Source organism: Nycticebus coucang, chromosome 7, assembly GCF_027406575.1.
Source record: "Nycticebus coucang isolate mNycCou1 chromosome 7, mNycCou1.pri, whole genome shotgun sequence".
Taxonomy (NCBI): Eukaryota; Metazoa; Chordata; class Mammalia; order Primates; family Lorisidae; genus Nycticebus; species Nycticebus coucang.
In genome coordinates this window covers 124797989-124819670 of record NC_069786.1, presented here as the reverse complement: position 1 = coordinate 124819670, position 21682 = coordinate 124797989, and the positions used below count along the sequence as shown (strand labels likewise).

Here is a 21682-nt window from a genome sequence, read left to right as displayed (position 1 = left end):
TTGATATTTAGTATCAATATATGACTTTCAATGCTCCTTTCAGCTACAGAGTCGACCAGTTTGCCGGCACAAACTGACCCGCATACTGGATTCCCGCCTCTGGTTGAAAGGTCTGGGCAGGTTAGCCCAGTATATGCAAATGAAGGGGCGTGGCCTCCCAGCCGGGCGGGCTCTCTGCCCCGCCCCTACCTTTAGTGCCTGCAGCTACCCGAGCGCCGAGGGTTCCGGGTCATCCTGAGCCGGCCACTTGTGAGCGGACACCCTTGATTTGGGTAAGAATATCCCCGACGGGTGAAGTAGTTAAAGAAACGCCGTCATCCCATCTCGCCCCGCCCCACTTCGGACGTGGGCCTCTGGGCTGCCCCCGGGTGGGTTGGAGGGCCTTGGATCACCTGCGGAGCGGAGGAAAGGAGGGTAAGGCCCGCGCCGTCCGCGTGCTGCGCCCGCTGCGGGCTCTCCTGCCGCGCTGGGACTTGCCCAAGTAGGTTTGGCTAGAATTCTCACTTGCAGTCATCCGGAAAAGCAGATTAAATAAAACCACAACTCTGGTAAAGTGCCGACGACTCCCGTGGTTATGCCCTGTGTTCACAGATTTTAACTGAAAAGAAATTTTAGCACAGAATTCCCAGTCCCAATGTGGGGATAGCTGAAAGTTCCTACCTAGTGAGGAAAAGAAAAGGTGAACTTGGATTTAGGAGAGCTGGGCTCTACTGGAGCAACTTTAATTGAAACCAAAAGAAAATACAACCAGACTTTACAGTAATACTGCTGGAAAGGATACCTAATTATTCAAATAGATTGGCATCTATTTATCAATTCGATGTTGGTACTGTAAAAATGTGCAAAAATTTGGAACTCGTGGAGTGCTTTAAGTTTGAAAAAGAATGAGGAGGCTCGGCGCTCATAGCACAGTGGTTAAGGCGCCAGCCACATTACACCGAGGGTGGCAGGTTCGAGTCCATCCTGGACCAGCTAAACAACGACAACTGCAACAAAAAATAGTTGGGTGTTATGGCGGGCACCTCTAGTCCCGGGTACTTGGGAATTTGAGTCAAGAGAATCGCTTGAGTCCAAGAATCTGAGGTTGCTGTGAACTGTGATGCCACTGCACTCTACCAAGGTTGACAAAGTAAGACTCTGTCTCAAAAAAAAAAAGAAAAGAAAGAAGAAAAAAAGAAAATGAATGGGGAAATGATGCTTTTTAAGAATTCTCTCACATACACGTTTTGCTCCTGTCAACATTGAGAAGAGCAAAACACCTCCTAAGGCACAGGTATTTTTTCACTAATGCACATAATGAAAAACAAATCACAACATAACTAACTTTCCAAATATGTTTTTCTTCAGATTGTCTTGATAGTAGCTGAAATAGACAAAAATACCAATCTCCTTCAGCATTACTGGTAATAGATTAACAATGGTCTCTCAAAGTGTTTAATGGTAAATGTGATTCAATTAAATAGTCAAAGTTTAATTTGGCTTGCTGCTTGCTGGTGGTTTCAGCGAAATTATCTACTGTGTACTTTTTTGAAATCACTGTCTCTAGACTAGGAATGCCATAATTGCCAACTCTGGCTGAGTTTGCAGTTTGTGAAAAGGAATGGGAAGGAGGCACCCCTTTATGTGCCCAAGGCTGGGAAAATTTGCCAGGAGGTGTCAAAATACTAAAGCTGACTCAGCATTCACAACTTGTATTAGCAAATCATGTAGATTCAGTGGAATAAATAAGAGGTTATTTGCTTAGAGGCATGATAAGTGGTTACCAATATTAACATATAATTTTCAGGAAAAAGTAAAGTGATGACTCTCATTCAGATATGAAAATAAACACTTATTAAAGGTTTCATTTATTGCATTAATAGCAAAACAAAAAAGCCTGGTACAACCAGATCAAAGACTAATCCAAAAAATGGATACATTTATAGTTCAGGTACATTTACAGTTCAGGAATAGCGAATAGTGAAATAGAAATCAGGAATACTGAAACTGGCTTTCCATGGAATGAGAGGACAAGTGGTATCCCTTCATTGGATAAAACTTATCTGCGTATCTATAGACAAGAATTATTTCACATTCCCATCAGTGACTACAGTTTACAAAGTTGTAAATTAGCTTGAAGAATTCATAGAATTGTTCCAAATTTTCCCCCTTCTCCTCCACCCTTCCTCTGTGCATTTGTCCAGATACCTACACTGCATTTCAATGACTGGACCTGGTCAGTTGGTTTTCTATCTAACCGCCCACAGCACGTGTATGGTGTTGTTAGGCATATTCCTCCCTGCTGCACCTTATAGGAGATTGATCCCACCATAGGCGTGCATAGACATAATTTGGAAGGAGATGATTTTAATTCATAAAGCAAATGTCTCATGCAAGTAAAAAGGAGTGGTCCTTTATACGAGAAAACAGAACACAAGGCATGTCTTTTAAAGATCACTTGTTTCTACCCTTGCAATGGTTCTCACCAAATCAGAGCTATTCTGGCCTGCCTTCTGAACATCTGAGCTTCATTCACACCTTTGTTGCGTTGAGTATTTCATTTCAGTGACGTTTTTAGGGGAGGAGTTGACTTAAAGTATTGAGTCGGTGATAGAGCTACTTCGTAGTAGTAGGAATGCTTTCTATATTGTGGACACAATTCTTTTGTCAGATATTGTTACTCTGGTTATTTTCTCTTAAATCCATGGTTTCCCCTTCCGGTTTCTTAATGGTATCTCTTGATGACAGATGTGATTCTTTTCTATAAAATCCAATTTATCACTTGTATCTCTTGGGGTTAGTTCCTTTTGTCATTTCAATGAAATATTCACTAATTGCAAGGCTGTGAAGATCTGTTTGTTTGTTTTTCTAGATGGTATACTGTGGTAGTAGAGTTTATTGTGTCAAATTAGTTTTTGGTTATAGAGTGAGGTAGTGATCAATAAAATGCATTTCAAGTAAGATGAAGTCACAGCCGAAACATGATAGTTCCCTATAACTTGGTAGAACCCTTCCCGTTCAGATCTGGCAGCAAAGCAATTGTTGCTTAGCAATTCTCTGGGATCTCTTCCCTGTGCCTCCAAGGCCATCTTGCCACCTCTTAAGCTAACTGAAGCTCTTTGCTGTATCTGAATGTTTCACTCAATGTTAGATTCTCTTTTATTTTAGTAATAAGTTGACTTAAAGAAGTAACTAATTAGTATACTCCGATGTTAGCTAAAAGAACAAACATTTCAGTTTTTAGTAATCAGAATTTTACTTTACTTCTATCTAGTGAGAGACTTGACTCTAGCAATGTTAAAAGCTTGAAAGACAGGATTTTTGGAAAATAAAACTGTGGTATGATACAAAATATATTTGGTCTTTTAGCTAAAATAGTTGGAAATTCCTAAGTGATGAGAGTCTTTTGTTGTTCACAATGAGCCCTTTTTAACAGCACCTGAGTTTATGCTGATAAGATAGCTTATAGTGGGGCAGCGCCTGTGGCTAAAAGGAGTAGGGCTCCGGGCCCCACATACCAGAGGTGGCGGGTTCAAACCCAACCCTGACCATAAATTGCAAAAAAAAAAAGATAGCTTATAGTGGACTCCTAGATAGCCTAAAACCTGGGAGTTAGGGGGACGCTGGAGATCAAGTTCTGTAACACTCATGTGATAGTTGAGGAACTCCTCATGGAGGTGCTACAAGGGCAACATAACCAGAGAGGGCAGCAAAGCCCTACACTCCACCCACGCCTTGCCCTGTCTATTCCTTCATCTGACTGTTCTCTCTATCCTCTATAATATCCTTTATAACAAACCAATAAACATAAAACCATAAATGTTTCCCTGACTTCCGTGAGCCATCCCAGCAAATTGGATGAGGCCCAAAAGAAGGTAGCAGGAACCTTGATTTACAGCGTGTCAGTCAGGAACATAGGTGACACCCTACTGCTTATAACTGGCCTCTGAGGTGCGGGGCAGGCTTGTGGGCCTGAGCCCTGAATCTATAAGGGCTGTGCTGACTTTAGGTAGATGGTGTCAGAACTGAACTGGGTTATATAGGACACCAGGTTGGCGTGTCCACTGGAGAATTGTTTTGCCTGTGGGAGAAAACCCCAGATACATCCCGTCACAGACTTGTACCATGTTGAATGTTTGAGTAGAAGAGAAAAGAGCCATTTGCTTTCTCCTTCAGTACTAAAGACTGGCCCCAAATCTATTTTTAGCAAGGCACTAGGCCTTGGAGGCAAGTGAAATTGTGTGCAAACATCATCTTTCTTGCTCAGCTGCCCAAATCTTTTGGAATTCAAAGACTGTGAGGTTCACGATTATTTTAAACCATCAATCTATTGCTCTCCTATTTGAAATAGGTATTTGACTGCAGTAAAAATCTGAGGAGTAATGTGAAAATCAAGCCAGCCCACTTCTAGAGAGAGGTGGCCAGGAATTAGGTGGAAATGAGATTCTATTAATAGATCATTTCCTTCTATATGGTTGGCATCTGGTTTAATTCCAGCAGTATCTTCTAAACAATCATTGACGAGGACTTGATAATGAGATTCCTTTCAACAGACTCAATCTTTTGTCCCCTAGGCTGTCAGTTGTGGGAAACCTTTGCAAAACCAGATTTTGGGGGCGTTGTTTGCTTTCATCAGGCCATCTTGTCCCCTACCTTAGGGAGCCCCAAGACTCTGAACACTTTAGCTGTGGAGAAGAGTTCACCCTATGTCAGTGGATGAAGGAGGCTGACCAACCGAGGATGCTCCTTAGTTGGGAAATCCACCCAGGACCCTAATTTGGCTAAGCTCCAGTATGATTCCACAATGGAAATATGAACAAATACATGGACATTTTTATGTGCACAATTATGGAAAGGGTTTAATTTACACAATGACTCCGAGTTAAGGCTGATTGACAGAAATATGGCAGTTTCTTTCCAGCTTTCTCTTATAAATAGCTCCAAATGCAATCCCGGAAATGAAGTAGTTTTTCTTTTTCCCATTAAAAAACAAAGGATCATTTTCCTTGTACACAGGATTAGAATGATAAATGACCTTATCTTGCAGTCAACGTAAGAAATTTTGGCATTTTGGAGATGGAATTATGAATCAAGTAAATGCACATGCTTACAATTATTGTTAAAGTGTTTGTGTAGAACAGAAGATGGGCCTGAAGCCAGTTGGAAAGTCTTAATAAGGGGGTGGCCGAAGGACAATTAATTTAAGGAGGTGATTCAAAGTGGAAAAAGCCACATGGTAATAACTGGAGCGGAGAGAGTAATCAAACTCTGATACCAAGAGACTACAGATATAAGAGGTTGCATAAAAATATATTCTCCCATAGAGATAAAAACAAAAACCATGAAAAGTTATCTGGCCTAGCTTGATCATAGCCAAAATACGAGCAATTTTAAATTTTGTGGGAGAAAAATCTGGGCACTTTAAAGTGAAGTAGGATTAGATATGCTAAGAAGAGAATGGTTATTCTTCAAAAGGCTACAGCACCCGAGAAGGGAAAGCAGCAGTGAAACATGTGGCCTGACGTGAAATATCTGCAAATGGACTCAGAACAGAGAGAGAGAGAAGCGTGAGGGTGAATGCGGAGTACTGAAGAGTTTCCGATGAGACAGCTGCAGCTTTCAGCACAAGATGAAAAATAATGATTATTCCCCCACCAGAAAAAGGAGAAAGGCATTAATTCCAAGGGAATTTCGGTGGTGGTCTCTTCCAGCACAAGCGTATTGGTGGTCCTGGAGGCTTATTCAAGGTCACAGGTGCTGCCTGGGTCAGTGTCTCTGTCGTGTGACCCTACGGTACCGGTGGCCAGGGCCCTTTACTCCAGGGTTCCACCTGGCATGCCGCGGCTGGGTAGGAGGCAGGTGCTCACTGCCCTTACCAGCTGGCCTGGTCCCACTGCCACGTCTCTGCCACGTGTCCAAGCCCACCAATCTTTGTGGTAGACTTAGCTGCTCTGACTTGCTGCTAGAAGAAGCAGTTGCTGAATTCAGTATTTTTTGTTACTTCCAGCATCCTCCTCACTATATATTTCAAATCATGATAGTTTGATAGGCTGATTTTTGTTTGGGGAATGTCTTTTTTTTTCTTTTTGGTCTACTGCTAATGGCAGTAATTATCAACTGGTGTGCCATATGAGTGGATCTTAGGGATGCCACCAAAATTTTTAAGGATTATTAATTAAATAACATTTGAAAGAAGTTCAAAACACAGTAAATATATTTTTTCTCTTATTTTTTTTTTTGATCGACATAATTTAAGTGTGCCATGAAACTTTAAGTTCAAGTGTGCTGCAAGGTAAAAAAAGATTAAAAGACACTGACTTACCTGTGTACTTGTACCTTTTCTTAAAAAATGGAAATGGAGCAAATGAGTAAAATGTGAGTATTACTGACTGCCTCAGGCAGTCCTTTTACAAGGACTTTTTGTTCTTATTTAGAAGAGGAAAGATAGACACCTTGCTTTCTGATGTGTGAATTCAGAAAATCAAGTCAATTCTCATCCTCAAGTTAGAAGCAATGAAGTGAAGGAAAGTTTAGGGTACTTTCTAAGGGGGGTAATATTATGGGGTCAGAAAGGAATGGTAAGTGGAGAACTGGTAAAAGAAGAGCATGTTCCAGAATGAAACTTTGTTGTGAAGGTTGTGGTCCTCCCAGAAAGCACGTGTGTTCTGTAATGATATTCATGGTGTACTTGTGAGGGACACGTGTAGACATTCAATACTTTGCTTGCCTCTGCAGGATCGAACCTAGTGCTGTGTCCCACAGTAAGACAGTGAACATTGCTGACCTAAACCCAAGTTGCAGAAAAAAACTTAGGCTTACTCTACAGTGCACTCTGATATTTAATATTTTTTCACCATTTAAAAAAAAAATCCTGTTTGCAACCCACTAAATTTTCTTGACCTCACAATCTGAAAACACTATTCTAAAATAAGCTCTAATTAGAATTGTGAGGATACAGCCGGACTCTCTCAACATGGTAAGAGGAACTATTACTGAAGGTGGACTCAACAAAACCCCAGACCAAGCCTTTTATATCTATGAACTGTGAAAACCAAATACAAAATGTCCAATTTTGACTAAAAAGTTTAGTTTATTGTATCTCAAATAAGAAGCAGTACAATGAATCAAAATGCACACTTACACCATCAACACAGTTTTGCCATCTTCACGGCAGCTTTTTTATGCCAGCAGCAAAGAAGCCTGGAGAGCAAGTGATGCTGAAATCACAAAGGCTTTTTCCACATCTTGTTGAGGATTGAGTGTTTTTCCTTACAAGAAGTGGTCCAAAGTTTGGAAGAAGTGATAGCCAGTTGGTGGAAGGTCTGGTGAATAAGGTGGACGACAGAGAGTTTCTAAGCTGAGCCTCTGTAGTTTGAGCAGCATGATTTGTGAGGTAGCGTAGTCTTGCTAGAGAACTGGCCAGTCTCTATTGACCATTCTCAGCAGCTTAATCATAAGCATCCTCAACATTTCGTCTACCTGGCTGCAAAAGACATCACTGTAATCGATTGACCAGCCTTCATGAAGCTGTAGTGGGTATTACAAGTGCAAGTATACGATAATACACCAAACAGATCCCATAAGCTTTTTTGGATGAACATTTGGTTTTAGACTTGTTTCAGCACTTTATCCAACTATTGTGCCACATGCTTGTAACTGTCAAAAATAATCCATTTTTTCATTACATGTAACAATACAGTGTAGAAATTGTTTATCTTTATGCCATGAGAGCAAAGAAAGGTAAGTTTTGAGACAATTTCTCTTCTGATGCTCATTTAATTCATGCAGAACCCATTTATCTAGCTTCTTTACCTTGCCAATTTGTTTCAAATGGTCTGATATTGTTGGAATAATAACATTAAACCTTGCTGCTAATTCACTCAAAAGTTGAGGTGGATTCATTTTCTTCACAGCTTTCAGCTCATTATTATTCACGTTGGTCTCAGGTCACCTGTGGGGCTCATTTTCAAGATTAAAATCACCAGCATGAAACTTCTCAAACCAGTGACAAACTATGAGTTCATTAGCCACATCTTTCCCAGACACTTTGTTGATAGTTCAAGCTGTCTGTGCTCCCTTGGTTCTACAAAAGAACTCATATTCAAAACTAACAGGAATGTTTTATTTATCCATGGTTTCACAAAAAAAAAGAAAACAATTTTTTTGAAAGATAATCACAAGCCAAAATGTTTGCTTGTAAGAATGAGGGTGTACCTTCACAATAAAAATACAACAAGACGTGTCAAAGTAAAATGTCAGATTCACCAATTGTCAGACTTAGTACTTAGGAAAAGTAGACATTCCATACTTAACAACCTAATAAAAAATGAGGACAATACCACCTTTCTCTACCTCACATTGTGGTCAAAATAATCAAAATACTTTTCCAAGTATAAAAATTACAGAAAGAGATTACATTAAGTAATTCAATTATTATAGCCACAGTTGTGATAACAAAAAGAAGCAGCATATCCTTAATGAACAAATAAAAATAAAAGATGATGGCTAATCTATAATGACTTCGAAGCGAATGAGACCCTTAGTTACAAGATTCTCCAGCAGGAGAGGTAATAAATTTGGCATTACCCAGGTTCTTATCCCATTTTACAGATGAGCAAGTGAACTGCAAGGTCCTTGTACAGTTGAGGATCTTCCCGGCCTTTGTCTGATACAGCAAGGAAGTGAAGTGCACTCAGGAAAACCAGACCGCACTTGTGTTTATTCTCAGTGGTAAGGCTTGTCTTTCATCCTCTTCCTGCTACCAGATGACCTTCCCCAACTTCTGGACCCTTGGCTGTTCCTGACACTCTACTCATTGTAGGCTATTGTCATTTCTTTACTCAATCCACTCAGCATCTTCCTTGAGTGTGGACTGTGTGTCGCATGCTATTCCAGATGCTTAGGATAAAGTAGTGAACCCAACAATGGCCCCGCCCTCCAGGAGCTTACACTTTAGTAGGGCACATGTTTTCCTCTTCAGCTTGACTTTCCCAACTAAATAGAGTTGGGGAGCAGTATTAGAACTGTAAGAGGACGAAGAGGTAGATAATCCAGGGTACTGTTAGCAGCCCAGGGACCAGGGGCATAGTCTCTGAGACTCATGGAGAAGATGATGACTTGGAGTCAGTGAACAAATCCAGGGTCAGCATAGAGAAGGGCTCTAGATGCCGAGTCAACAGATGCCGCCCCAGCAAGATGACCCTTCAGTAATTGCCTATCCAGGACAGCCTTTTCTACAAGACCATGAATAACAAAGAAAAAAAACCCCAGCAAACCCAGCAGCATTCCAGGAAGAAGAGAAAGCCCTTTTCCTGGGCTGAGGAAGTAAGTGGAGAACTATCAACTCCAATTTGCCCTTGGTAGAATTTCCACATTGTCAGCGTCACTCACTGTTACTGTAATTCCAGTTCCCAAATCTCATCTCCGTTGTGTCTGTGCTACTTAATGAACGGCTTTGTAGACACAAACGGACGCAGAGCTTACCTCATTTAACTTACCAGGGGAATTATGCAATTGTCTGGGGCCACCTGTGAAAGCTAAGGTGGTGGCAAGCCATGTTGTGATCCAGTAAGTCCCTCCCACCTTCCCTGCCCCTAGCAAAGTCCCTCCAACTGGATACCTGGCATTCCACCAGGTAACTAACTCTCCTGGGATAAGCATCCCCTTTCCTTCTCTCTGGCCTACTTTCAAACTCTAATTGCCTGTAGAAGCTCTGTACATGAAGCCACCGTCCTAAGTGCAAATGTGTTTATGAAAGTACTTTCTTCCCAGCCTGTGGATAGGGGTTATCATTAGGTTAATGGCAGCAGCTGAGGGGGAAGGGCCACCAGAATGACACAGGGTCCCAGACTCAAATCTTGACCTTGTGGTTTGAAACCAGTTGTTGGACATCTTGGATCTTCCATATGCTCACCTGGGAATTTGGGGAAACAATATATATTTTATAGTTATTTTGAGGATTTAAAGAGATAATAGGCAGAAAAGCATCATACTCATAGCAGGTTAATTTCTCTCCTATAAATTATCTCAGAAAAGCTAACCACATTCAAGACCACCAAAAATGTAAAGCTTCACAACAAAGTAAAGCTTAATCTAAAATGTGAAGACATGAGAGTGAATTTTCTTGTATTTCCTGAACATTGTATTATAATTCACATGAAAAAGCAAGATGTTTTCAAATATAAGCACCACAAAATAAGGTTGATTGCCTTTCTTTGTGAATGATAAATGAGATCTTCTTTTGTGCTCTATGTCCAAGGCTTGAATTTCTTTTTTCTTTAGAGATGGGTCTTGCTGTATTGCCCAGGCTAGAGTTCAATGTTGTCATCAGAGTTCATTGCCACCTCAACTCCTGGGCTCAACCCATCCTCTTGTCTAAGCCTCCCATGTCTGGGATTCCAGACATACAACCCTACACCCAGCTAAAGCTTGAATTTTCAGCAATTTCTACGTCAGCACAAAGTATGTACCACTAGTTAGTTTCTGCCTTCATTGAGTGATGTGAAACTTCAGGCTTAGAGAAGTAATGGGCCTAGTCATAGTTAAAAGGGAAATAACAGTTTAAGAATAGTCTTAAGAAGTTTCATTTACAACATGATCAGCACTGGGGGAGGGGTGAAAATGGAAATAATAATAACTCAAATGTTTATCCAGTTTTTAACTGAGAATTATAAATTTAAAGGAAGGCCACATGCCTGTGGCTCAAGCGGCTAAGGTGCCAGCCACATACACCAGTGCTGATGAGTTCAAATCCAGCCCAGGCCTGCCAAACAACAATAACAACTGGAACCAAAAAATAGCCAGGCATTATAGCGGGCACCTGTGATCCCAGCTACTTGAGGAGGCTGAGGCAATAGAATCGCTTAAGCCCAGGAGTTGCAGGTTGCTGTAAGCTGTGACACCATGGCACTCTACCCAGGGTGACAGCTTGAGGCTCTATCTCAAATAAATAAATAAATAAATAAAATTTAAAGGAAGATTGGAAACCAAATTATTTAAGATGTCCATTATACGTCCAGCACAATGCCAGTCAAGGGAGAGATAAATGCATAAATAAACAAATGCCATTTGAAGTGTTGAAGATTTCAGAATCAGTGCAAAGTGCAGTGCACAGATACTAGAAATTTGAATACCCCATCTGTCTTCAGTTGGAAACTATACTTTGCCCACCACATGTACACCAATAACTTATTAGTCAGTGTTTGTTTACTTTCAAGCACTCATTGGTCTCTTGGTTACCATTTATCAGCAGTTACTCATTACCATGTTTGTCACGAGGAGCACTAACAAAGCCTGACTCTGCCCCCAGCAATCGTTAAGTCAGAAGTTCATTGACAATGGACAGTTTGACTGGCTCCTAAGAAATATTATTCATAACTTTCCTTTCTGCTTCAGCTGCAGATGAATAAAACATTTTCCTGACATAAAACAGTCAGAGGTAATTGGGTTTTTTTGTATTATATTAAATATGCCAAAAGGAATAAACGTCACTTAATTATTTATTGTTTTCCCAGTTTGATCAGCCATGGATTGTTACATATCTTCACCAAGCAACTCCTGGATTTACCCCACTGTGATTCTCTGCTTATTTGGGTTTTTCTCCATGATGAGACCTTCGGAACCATTCCTTATCCCATATTTATCTGGACCAAATAAAAACCTGACCACTGAAGAGGTGAGTGAATAAGCACATGTATCTAAATGTGGTTCATTTTTGTAGGACTTGAACAAGGACCTCGAGGGCTTCATTCAACTGAAATAAGATGAACACATGTGCCGTTTCATAGCACATGTCTTGTAATCCAACTGTTCAAACTACTCTTTGCTCTTCACATTTGCTAAACTGGGCACCTAAAACCCTTTACATGTGTAACAAATATTTTAACTGGTATGGAGTCCTAGCATTCGTCTTACTGCATAAAAAGCTTTTAGTTCTCCATTGATAGATTACGCTAATCCTAAAATAACACCTCGGCCAGGATCCAGCCTAATAAACTGTCAGGCTGCTGAGGGAGAAGCAAGATCGTATAAAGAATTGTGAGGTCTCTTTAGGACACTCAGTCTTAAAAAACTATTTACCCGCAGGCAAGGCATTCACAGCTTTATCTCCCAGCCCTTGCCTCCTTCCCTGAAGGCCAAATTCTCTTATTTAAAAGATCTACCTCTTTTTCTTACAAGTCCAACAGAAAACACGCTGACCCAGCTGCAAAATTACCTTGGGCTAATCTTACACCCTCCAGCCATAGCCATGAAAACACTGTGTCTGAAGTATGTGGCTTCACCTGCTCGCCTAGTTAGGAGTGGCTTATTTGGTGGTGAGATGGCGAAGACAGAAAGGCAAGTTATTAAGATAGTAACATCCCTCTGTAATGTCACAGAGGGATGACTCAGTTTCAGAATTTCTCAGGTCACAATTATGACAGCAAAGGACAGGCGTAGGTCCAGACTCAGCTCATTGAACCCACTGAGTTTGTATCTGCCACCACCGTGAACCAGACCCTTCCTCCAAGATGCACCTTATTCCCCCTGGCCATTTTTAATGCCCTCCTGCTTTGTCCAGCAGCCTCGGGAACCCAGGTGTCAGTGGTGAGCACAAGTTGTGTGATTTGAGAGGCAGCTGTGCTCACCCATCGTGCCCCACAGATCAACAACTTCTTTAGTGCTTCCTTTCAATGAAAAGTGAAATCAACAACTTCTTCAGTTCTTCCTTTCCATGAACACTGAAATCTTGTGCCCTTCTAAGTAAATCCACAAGTTTGTCCATATTAAATGGATGCCAGAATCATATAAGTGCAGACAAGTTAGTAGAATTATGGGGGGAAAGGACTGGGAGCCCGCCACATTATTCCGGGAAAGAAGTGAAAAGCTCACCTGTTCCTACTCCGTAAATCAGCAAAGTTACTCTTTTCCTATTGTCAAGTATCTTCCCGGACTGTGGAAGGGCTGACATTTTTGACATAATGATGGGTCAAATAAAGATAAAGGCAGTCAGATTCTTTTAACATTGCAGTCTATTTATCTAATGTTAATCTTTGAACAAGAAGGGAATAGTATTTTTACGAAACTAAAACCCAGAAGGGTCTGAACAGTTTTTAACTAATTCACTCAACTGGAAAACCATTTGAACTTAATATATTATTCAGATCTCCTGTTAAGCCCAGCATATTCCTCTTCTACTGGGATACATATTTATACATACTTATGAGTATAAAAATTGGTTGGTTATTTTCCAATGGGGAAAGAGACTATCTTTTCTTAGTAATTTCCTTGAAAATCAGTTTTCTTTGTTTTTTTTTCATTCCTCAAATACATAAGTGTAGTTTATTTTTATTTTTTTCTTTTTTTTGTAGAGACGGAGTCTCACTTTATCGCCCTCGGTAGAGTGCTGTGGCGTCACACAGCTCACAGCAACCTCCAGTTCCTGGGCTTAGGCAATTCTCCTGCCTCAGCCTCCCGAGTAGCTGGGACCACAGGCGCCCGCCACAACGCCCGGCTATTTTTTTTTATTGCAGTCTGGCCGGGGCTGGGTTTGAACCTGCCACCCTCGGTATATGGGGCCGGCACCCTAACCACTGAACCACAGGCGCCGCCCTATTTTTATTTTTTTCAAATAGTGAGTAACAATGTTTACTGCACACACAAGTTTTCAGTTATCTATCTGTGGCTTCCAGTTTCTTATGTTAATTAAGACTTTCAAATTAACCACTTTACATATCTCTGATATACCTCCACTCTTTGTAACTCTATTTTTGCTTCCTTACTCACTACCAGAAAATCAGTTTTCTGATTATGTTTTTCCATAATCCGAAGCATACTGGATTAGAGATAGGATTCGAGGTACACGGCACAGGTGTCTTAGTGTGGCGCTGCGGGGTCACGCTGCTCATCCACCTTGCAGATCACCAATGAGATCCTTCCCGTGTGGACCTACTCCTACCTGGCGCTGCTGCTGCCCGTGTTCGTCCTCACCGATTACGTCCGCTACAAGCCAGTCATCGTCTTACAAGGGCTCAGCTTCATCACCACCTGGCTGCTGCTCTTATTTGGCCAAGGAGTGGCGTCCATGCAGGTTGTGGAGTTCTTCTACGGCGTGGTCACCGCCACCGAGGTGGCCTACTACGCCTACATCTACAGCGTGGTCAGCCCGGAGCACTATCAGAAAGTGAGCGGCTACTGTCGCAGCGTCACGCTGGTGGCCTACACGGCCGCCTCCGTGCTGGCCCAGCTCTTGGTGTCCCTGGCCAACCTGTCGTACTTTTACCTCAACGTCATATCCCTGGTCTCTGTCTCCACAGCCTTCCTTTTCTCACTTTTTCTACCAATGCCCAAGAAGAGCATGTTTTTTCACGCAAAACCCAGCAAAGAGATAAAGACGTCAGCTAGCATGAGTGTGGTGCTAGCGGAGCCTCACGAAGGTGAAACCTTAGGAGGTGGAAAGCAGAAATCCGCCTCGGAAACATCCGCCTCTCCGGGGAGCCCAGGGGATGGCCCGCCGGGCAGCCCCACGCCGAAAGCCGTGGCTCTGCAAGTTTTCACGCAGTGGTTTCGAGATCTGAAGGAGTGTTACTCCTCGAAATATCTCTTTTACTGGTCCCTGTGGTGGGCTTTCTCCACGGCAGGTTTTAACCAGGTTTTAAACTATGTTCAGATCCTGTGGGATTACAAGGCACCGTTGCAAGATTCTTCCATCTATAACGGGGCAGTAGAAGCGATTGCAACATTTGGAGGTAAATAAATGTCATTTTACTTCCTTTAACAGGCTGCCCCCTTACGGTCAGTTTTCATGTACTGATCTTCTCCAGGGTGGTAAATTAGCTCCGTTCAGAAAGCACAGTAGTCTTTTTCAAGAGTAAAAGTCCCTGGAAAAATAAGAGTACCACGACTTTCTATTTAGTGGCACATCATTCACTGTCATACACTATGATATTACACTAAACAGAAGTAACTCAGGAACTCAGACCTCGGCACCAAACAGTCCTATTCTAGTCAAACCCTAAGATTCCATTTTATCATTAGGACAAGTGTTAAAAGATGCCCTCTTCTTTCAGTACTATTTTTAACGTAAAAAGGACATATATATATGTGTAAGGAGATTTTATTATTTTAGAAAATAAATTAAGGCTTCCAGTTTCTCACTGAGAAGTCTTGTTAATAAAGGATTTGATCCAGCTAACACCTTTAACAGTTCTGTAACATACACCAATAATTTTCAAAAGCAACTTGCTTAGGAGATTTAAATGGTGGAGGGGCCTGTTAGCTCTCCATGTGAACGGACCCTGCCTTGTGCGCTTTCTTACTCCATAGGCCTCTCTTTTACTTCCTCAATACATTTGTTTTATGCTTGCCGCAAAAAAATTAAAAATAAATAAATGGGGGGGTAGAAATGTGAGAGCTGGGATTCTAGTATCAGAGGGAAATCTGTCTTTGAAGATTACGATAAATATTTATATCCTACTATGAGACTTTGAAGATATTTTCTAGGAAGTGGGAATTCTCCACGCCCTCATGTACAAGAAGTTTCAGAACACCCATATGACCCCCATTTTGTTATTATCTCCCTTTTGGGAGGCTTCAGTTTAATTCCTGGAAACCAGGACTGTGCTGAAATAGCTTCTCTGAAATTATTGCTCCTATATTCCAAATTCTAGAGGGGGAAACAGTTGGGTTTTCTTCCCCTTTGTAGTCATGATTCTTTCATGGTCACATGTTTGATAGTTAATCAATCATTGTCAAAACAGTTATTGAAACCTAAATACTTTTCATTTTGTTAAAGAAAACAATAATTACAGACCCTAATTACTGCCAGTGATTTAACCTCTTAAACTCTGTAAGTCAATATAGGGCTTTTCATGCAAAGCCTCAAGGAAATTCGGTCACACCCTAAAGACCTTGCAATGGAGATTGGAAATAAGATTAAGATAAATAAATATTAATTAAAAGTAATTAAAATTTAATCCTCAAGGCAACACATCTTGTAGCTATCACTGAAAAAGACTTATAATAAAAAATTGTAAGTGTAAAGCAAATAGGCCAGGTTACTCCCAGAGCAAGTTGGAGTAAGTGGCTGGGTTAATGTATCACTCCCCCCGACACAGGCTGCTGTGTTTAGAAACCTTTCTGTCCCCTCTGCATAGTACACTGCCTGGTATACAGTTGACACTAAAAGTGTGATGACTAAGTGACCAAAAGAATAGGAAGCAACAAGAAAAGGCAAAAGAAGAAAATGGTCAGAAAAAGGATAAATCCACATTTTAGGTGGGTGATACAACTTTTGTGAAAGCAACATATTTATCTTTTAGAATGACCTGAGACCTGGGTTTTTAAGAGAGCGTGTTGATCTTTCCTCCCTACCAAGTATGTTTGATTGTCCACAGTGTTTTTCTTCTTCAGGGGCTCTGGCTGCCTTTGCAGTGGGTTACGTGAAAGTCAACTGGGATCTTCTGGGAGAGTTGGCCCTGGCCCTGTTCTCAGTGGTCAGTGCCGGCTCTCTGCTGCTCATGCATTACACAGCCAACATCTGGGCTTGCTACGCTGGCTACTTGACATTCAAGTCCAGCTACATGCTGCTTATAACCATAGCAGTGTAAGTATTGCCAGCCATTTCTTTCCACTCCTAAAACTGAACCATACTCCTCTTTTTTCCATATTATTAATGTTCCTCTGAGAACTTCAGAATGATTTTAATCAAATGCAATATTAAATGTTGGTTGGGCACAATGACAAATGCCTATAGTCCTAGCACTCTAGAGACTAAGGCAGGAGGATCACTTTAGCTCTGGAATTCAAGACCAGACTGAGCAAGAGCAAGACTCATTTCTACAAAAGTTGACTACTTCCTGTTAAATTAGACATAACTCTAAGCCATCTCTTCCTCTTAATGCCCTCCTAATATTGCTAATATTTATCTTCAAGGAGAAAAGCTTTTATAAATTAAGAACAATGATACATGGCCGTGTTTGGAATTTTTTATTTCTAGCAATTGCCTCAATAAGGAGTAATGTGATCTGATTTTAAATGCATAGGTTTAGATTTTAAGCCTAATTTCATGTGGTTGCTTGAGTAATTCGAGGCTCAAACTTTTTTGTGGCATGGAATATTCTCAGGAAAGTTATAAAAAAATTGGACACTGATAAAAGTAGATACAAAAATCACAGAAAAACTTTTAGCTGCACTTACGCTACATATATGAAGCCAAGTAATTTTCAACCATTTTCAACAAATGTTTTTTTTTTAGAATTTAGAGTTTCCTATAATCTTTGCATCTACTTTTCTCAGGGATCTTTTTAGAAAACAATTAAAAACTGTTTGGTTTCAGATATAAATGCTGACCACAGGAAAGATGTTTTGCTTTTAACCAAAGGAGATGAAAAACATTTGAATTTTATTTGCATGACAAAAATTAAAGACAAAGCTTTAATAAGTTTTGTTTGTTTTTAATTTGTGAAAAATGTGTCATGAACAATTGACAGAACACCGAAGGAAAAGATCATGAGTCCACTAGTTGGCAGGTTTATTTTTTTTTTTCGCTAACATGTTTCAGTTTAATGAATAAGACTCATGTAGCTTGAGTTCCATTTTACTGTGAGGATTTTATTAAGGTAGGATTACAATGTTTCTTTGTATTTAAGAGATATTCAGACCCCAAAGCCTTTACCTTCATTTCAAAGAACTCTAAATAATACACATGTGTCAGTCTTTCTTTTTTATTATTATTATTTTTTTATTTTTTATTAAATCGCAGTTGTGTACATTGATATGATCATGGGGCATCATTTTAAATTACATAATTATTAAAGATAAATTAACTAGGGCGGCGCCTGTGGCTCAAAGGGGTAGGGCGCCAGTCCCATATGCCGGAGGTGGTGGGTTCAAACCCAGCCCAGGCCAGAAACTGCAAAAAAAAAAAAAAAAAAAAGATAAATTAACTATAAATTCATTCAATTATACAACTAGTCATAGTCTGAATCTTCTAAAGAGTAATCTACCTATCAAACGTGGAAACAATCAATACAGACACTTGAAAATAAAATGAATAACTCCAAAAAAATTCTCAGATTGGGTAGTGCTTGCATTTTTTTTTTAAAATCCACTGCAAAGGCAGTATCTAAAATCAGATAAAAGCCAATATTCCCAAGTTATGAGAACTTAGAACATTTATGTTTAATTTCTGGGGCGCACTAATTTGATAGAAGGAATTTTGTCATGTTACGTTTAATTCAACCTTTAATGGTAGTTTTTACTCCTTTTTCTGCTCTACCTGTTTGTCTATACTGGAGGACAATTAGACAGGAAGTATTGTGTTTTTTTTTTTTTTGTAGAGACAGAGTGTCACTTTATGCCCTTCGGGTAGAGTGCCATGGCATCACACAGCTCACAGCAACTTCCAACTCCTGGGCTTAAGCAATTCTCTTGCCTCAGCCTCCCGAGTAGCTGGGACGACAGGAGCCCGCCACCATGCCCAGCTATTTTTTGGTTGCAGTTCAGCCGGGGCCGGGTTTGAACCCGCCACCCTCTGTATGTGGGGCCGGCGCCTTACCGACTGAGCCACAGGCGCCGCCCAGACAGGAAGTATTGTTAACAAAACATTGCTTTCTTTTCCATTTCTAATCTATCTTTTAATGATAAGAATTCTACATGTGTTATAAAGTGCTTATTTGCCCTTTAATGATAGATTTCAGATTGCAGTCAACCTGAGTGTGGAGCGCTATGCCCTGGTGTTTGGAATCAACACTTTCATTGCCTTGGTAATTCAGACCATCATGACTGTGATTGTAGTAGATCCAAGAGGGCTCAACCTGCCAATCAGCATTCAGGTAAGCAGCAATACTTCTGTTTTGCTATTAATGTCATTGATGGAAATATAGAATAACTAGATAACACGAAATATAGCTCCACATTACAACTAACAATATTTAAGTTTCTTGAATTCCTTGATTAGCAAACTTTAAAATGCACAATTCCTTAATTATCATATTGTAATACAGCAAGTAGGTTTTAAGCAATAATTGTAACTAGGTCAACATTTGCCTGGATAAGGCCAATTAAAAAGTAACCTCAGTGTCTAAAATTTATTTTTGCATACATTGTATATACAGCATTCTACCAACCTCCAAACACAGACTTATAGTGAGATCAATGGGACTTAGTATTTTTCATTATCAATGACAATAGAGAGGATTTAAACCCAAGAAACCTGCTCTAAAGCCAAGACTCTTCTAACATAGGAGAAGAGAGTACTATCCAGTCTTAATAACCCATATTAAGATCCTAGGTCCTAGTTACCCCATAATTCAAGCAAACGAATATTATCAATATTATCATTGACATAGATAGCCAGATTTTAATATGGCTAATTATTTGTTTTTCTCCAGTTTTTAGTTTATGGTAGTTATTTTGCAGTCATTGCTGGAATTTTCCTAATGAGAAGCACATATATCATCTACTCAGCCAAATGGCTAAGGAAAGAACAGAGCTTTGCTATAAGTCAGAATCCAGACGGGCCACACCCAGAGGAATGAAGAAATACCATCATGTCAACAAAGCTCTAACCGTATTACATCAGAAGCTGCAGTGGTTTGAAAGTCACTAAATGATAATGCAAGACTTTGAGATGGATGGAATATGTTTTGTCATAAGCTGACATGCTTTGCAAGTCTGGATTCCAATGAACCTTTTCAAAACCAGGACAAGACATCAGTTTTAGACCAGTTATCTATGTGCCCAGGTGAACTTGATGTAGTCGATGGGGTCCATCATCACAATTAAGCAATCCAATCATTGGGAGCCCTGTGAGTGGCCGTAACTGGTAAATTCTTGTTTTGCTCACCTGCAAGGACATGCAAATGGCATGGAATTAAACCAGAAGAAAACTCCAGCCATCTTGGAGTTGGTGTTCCCCTTTTATGAACAGACATCCTAACTGGGTTGATGATCTTACCAAAGTGGGTGACACATAAGACACTTTTGTCATGTGGTCCATTTTCTTTTCCAGTGAATGCATTTCTGTTTAAGTACAGATCTCTGAGAGAGTTACAAGGTTTGGTCCCATTTCTACGGGCTCCTCTTCCACTCTGATGACACAACATTATTTATAAGCTATGATTTGATAATATCATCATTTAATTTTTTATGATTATTTTTCATTTTGTCTTCTGTTGTTAAAACTCTACCTCAAAGATAGCTCCAGACACTCGTGTATATCCACGGAGTAACCCTCACGTCAATGCCATGGCCTGAGAGAGGCGATAAACCTTCTCCCCATCATGACCCCAGAGAGGTGTTTAATGTATGGTATCTGTCTAAAATAGGAAAACTTTTAAGGAATTTCTAGAGGTTTCTAGAAGTATTTGGAAATAAGAAAACACTGGTGGGAAGGGGTATAATACATTTAATTTTTAAATGGAAGAAACTGTGCTAAATAAAATGTGTCAAAAGTTTGAAGGGTCTTTTTAATTTGTTGATGAATTCTGCTGAAAGCTAGAACACATTCTGAGCACATCTGTCCTTTGAAACTTCAGTAGACGATACATTGAGCAGCCCGATCCTGGGAATAAAGAATGCTTCCTCAACATGTTCACCTGTAATAACATTAATTGCTAAAAATGAGGAAAATCTATGAATATCAGCATACAAAGAGCTCTAAAATATATTGCTAATACTAACTGGAAAAAAGTCAAGGGCCAAAATAATAACAAATGCAGGAAATTATTTGTGTAAAGGTAAGGAGAAAAACATCTGTATTGGCTTATAGATGTATATGACTTTTCTGGAAGGACAAATGAAACTACTAATAATGATTTCCTGCTGTGGAATAATAGGAAATGAGAACATCGTCAGCTTCCCATGGTGTTCAATGTTTGTGCCATATGAATTATTCATCCCCAAATTAGAATCCTACTTGAAATAATAAACTGTTTAATCTCTTTGAGAAATGAATTCGCACTGAAGACTGAGAAACTGGAGGTCTGATAACCATTTTGATGGTTTTACATTTTTGTGATGTGCATGAGTAACAAAATGCACACTTACAACTTCAAAAAAATAGAGGAAAAAATTAAGTATACTTGACATCAAAAAATTAAATTAAATTTTTTTTTTTTTTTTTTTTTGAGACAATGTCTCACTATGTCTTCCTCCGTAGAGTGCTGTGGCCTCACAGCTTTTAGCAATCTCTAACTCTTGGGCTTAAGTGATTCTCCTGCCTCAGTCTCAGTAGCTGGGACTAGAGGCACCCGCCCCAACATCCCAAACACAAAATTTTTTTGTTGTTGTTGTTGCTGTTGTCATTGTTGTTTAGCTGGCACTGGCTGGGTTCAAACCCTCCAGCCTCAGTGTATGTGGCCGGCACTGTAACCATTGTGCTACAGGTGCCAAGCCTAAATTAAAATTTTTTGTTTGATATCTCATTAAAGAAAAAGATTTTTAAAAAAGATAAAAACCCCTGACATAAATGCCAGCCACTTTAAGCTGTTATTACCAACCCCAGCTACAATTCTGCAATCAGGATGTAGGCTAAGAACAATGTGAAACTGGTCCAAGGTCAATCCTGTAGGAAACATAAAGGTGCCATTGGAATTCAGGTATATCTGACCACAAAAGCTGTGGTCTTTCTGTTATTCCAGATTCCTCTATACCCCAAACTGGAGAGACATATATGAATTAATAAAGCAAGAGGACCTCTGGAGGGCCCCACTAAACAGCAAAA

The 21682-nt window shown here is 40.1% G+C and overlaps 1 protein-coding gene across 2 annotated transcripts; it reads left to right on the top strand.

Moving 5' to 3' along the window:
- The first annotated feature begins 240 nt into the window (after window positions 1–240).
- On the top strand, window positions 241–20406 carry SLC19A3 (solute carrier family 19 member 3). 2 transcript variants are annotated; one of them, XM_053597505.1, is made up of 7 exons: window positions 241–272; window positions 8590–8709; window positions 11493–11653; window positions 13877–14705; window positions 16369–16561; window positions 18650–18791; window positions 19350–20406. In XM_053597505.1, exons 3-7 carry the CDS (start codon window positions 11504–11506, stop codon window positions 19494–19496), a joined length of 1461 nt encoding a protein of 486 aa, XP_053453480.1. In that variant the 5' UTR covers window positions 241–272; window positions 8590–8709; window positions 11493–11503; the 3' UTR covers window positions 19497–20406. The 2 variants fall into 2 exon arrangements, with proteins under 2 accessions (XP_053453480.1, XP_053453481.1); XM_053597506.1 differs by having other exon boundaries at window positions 16353–16561; window positions 19350–19513.
- The last annotated feature ends 1276 nt before the right edge of the window (window positions 20407–21682 follow it).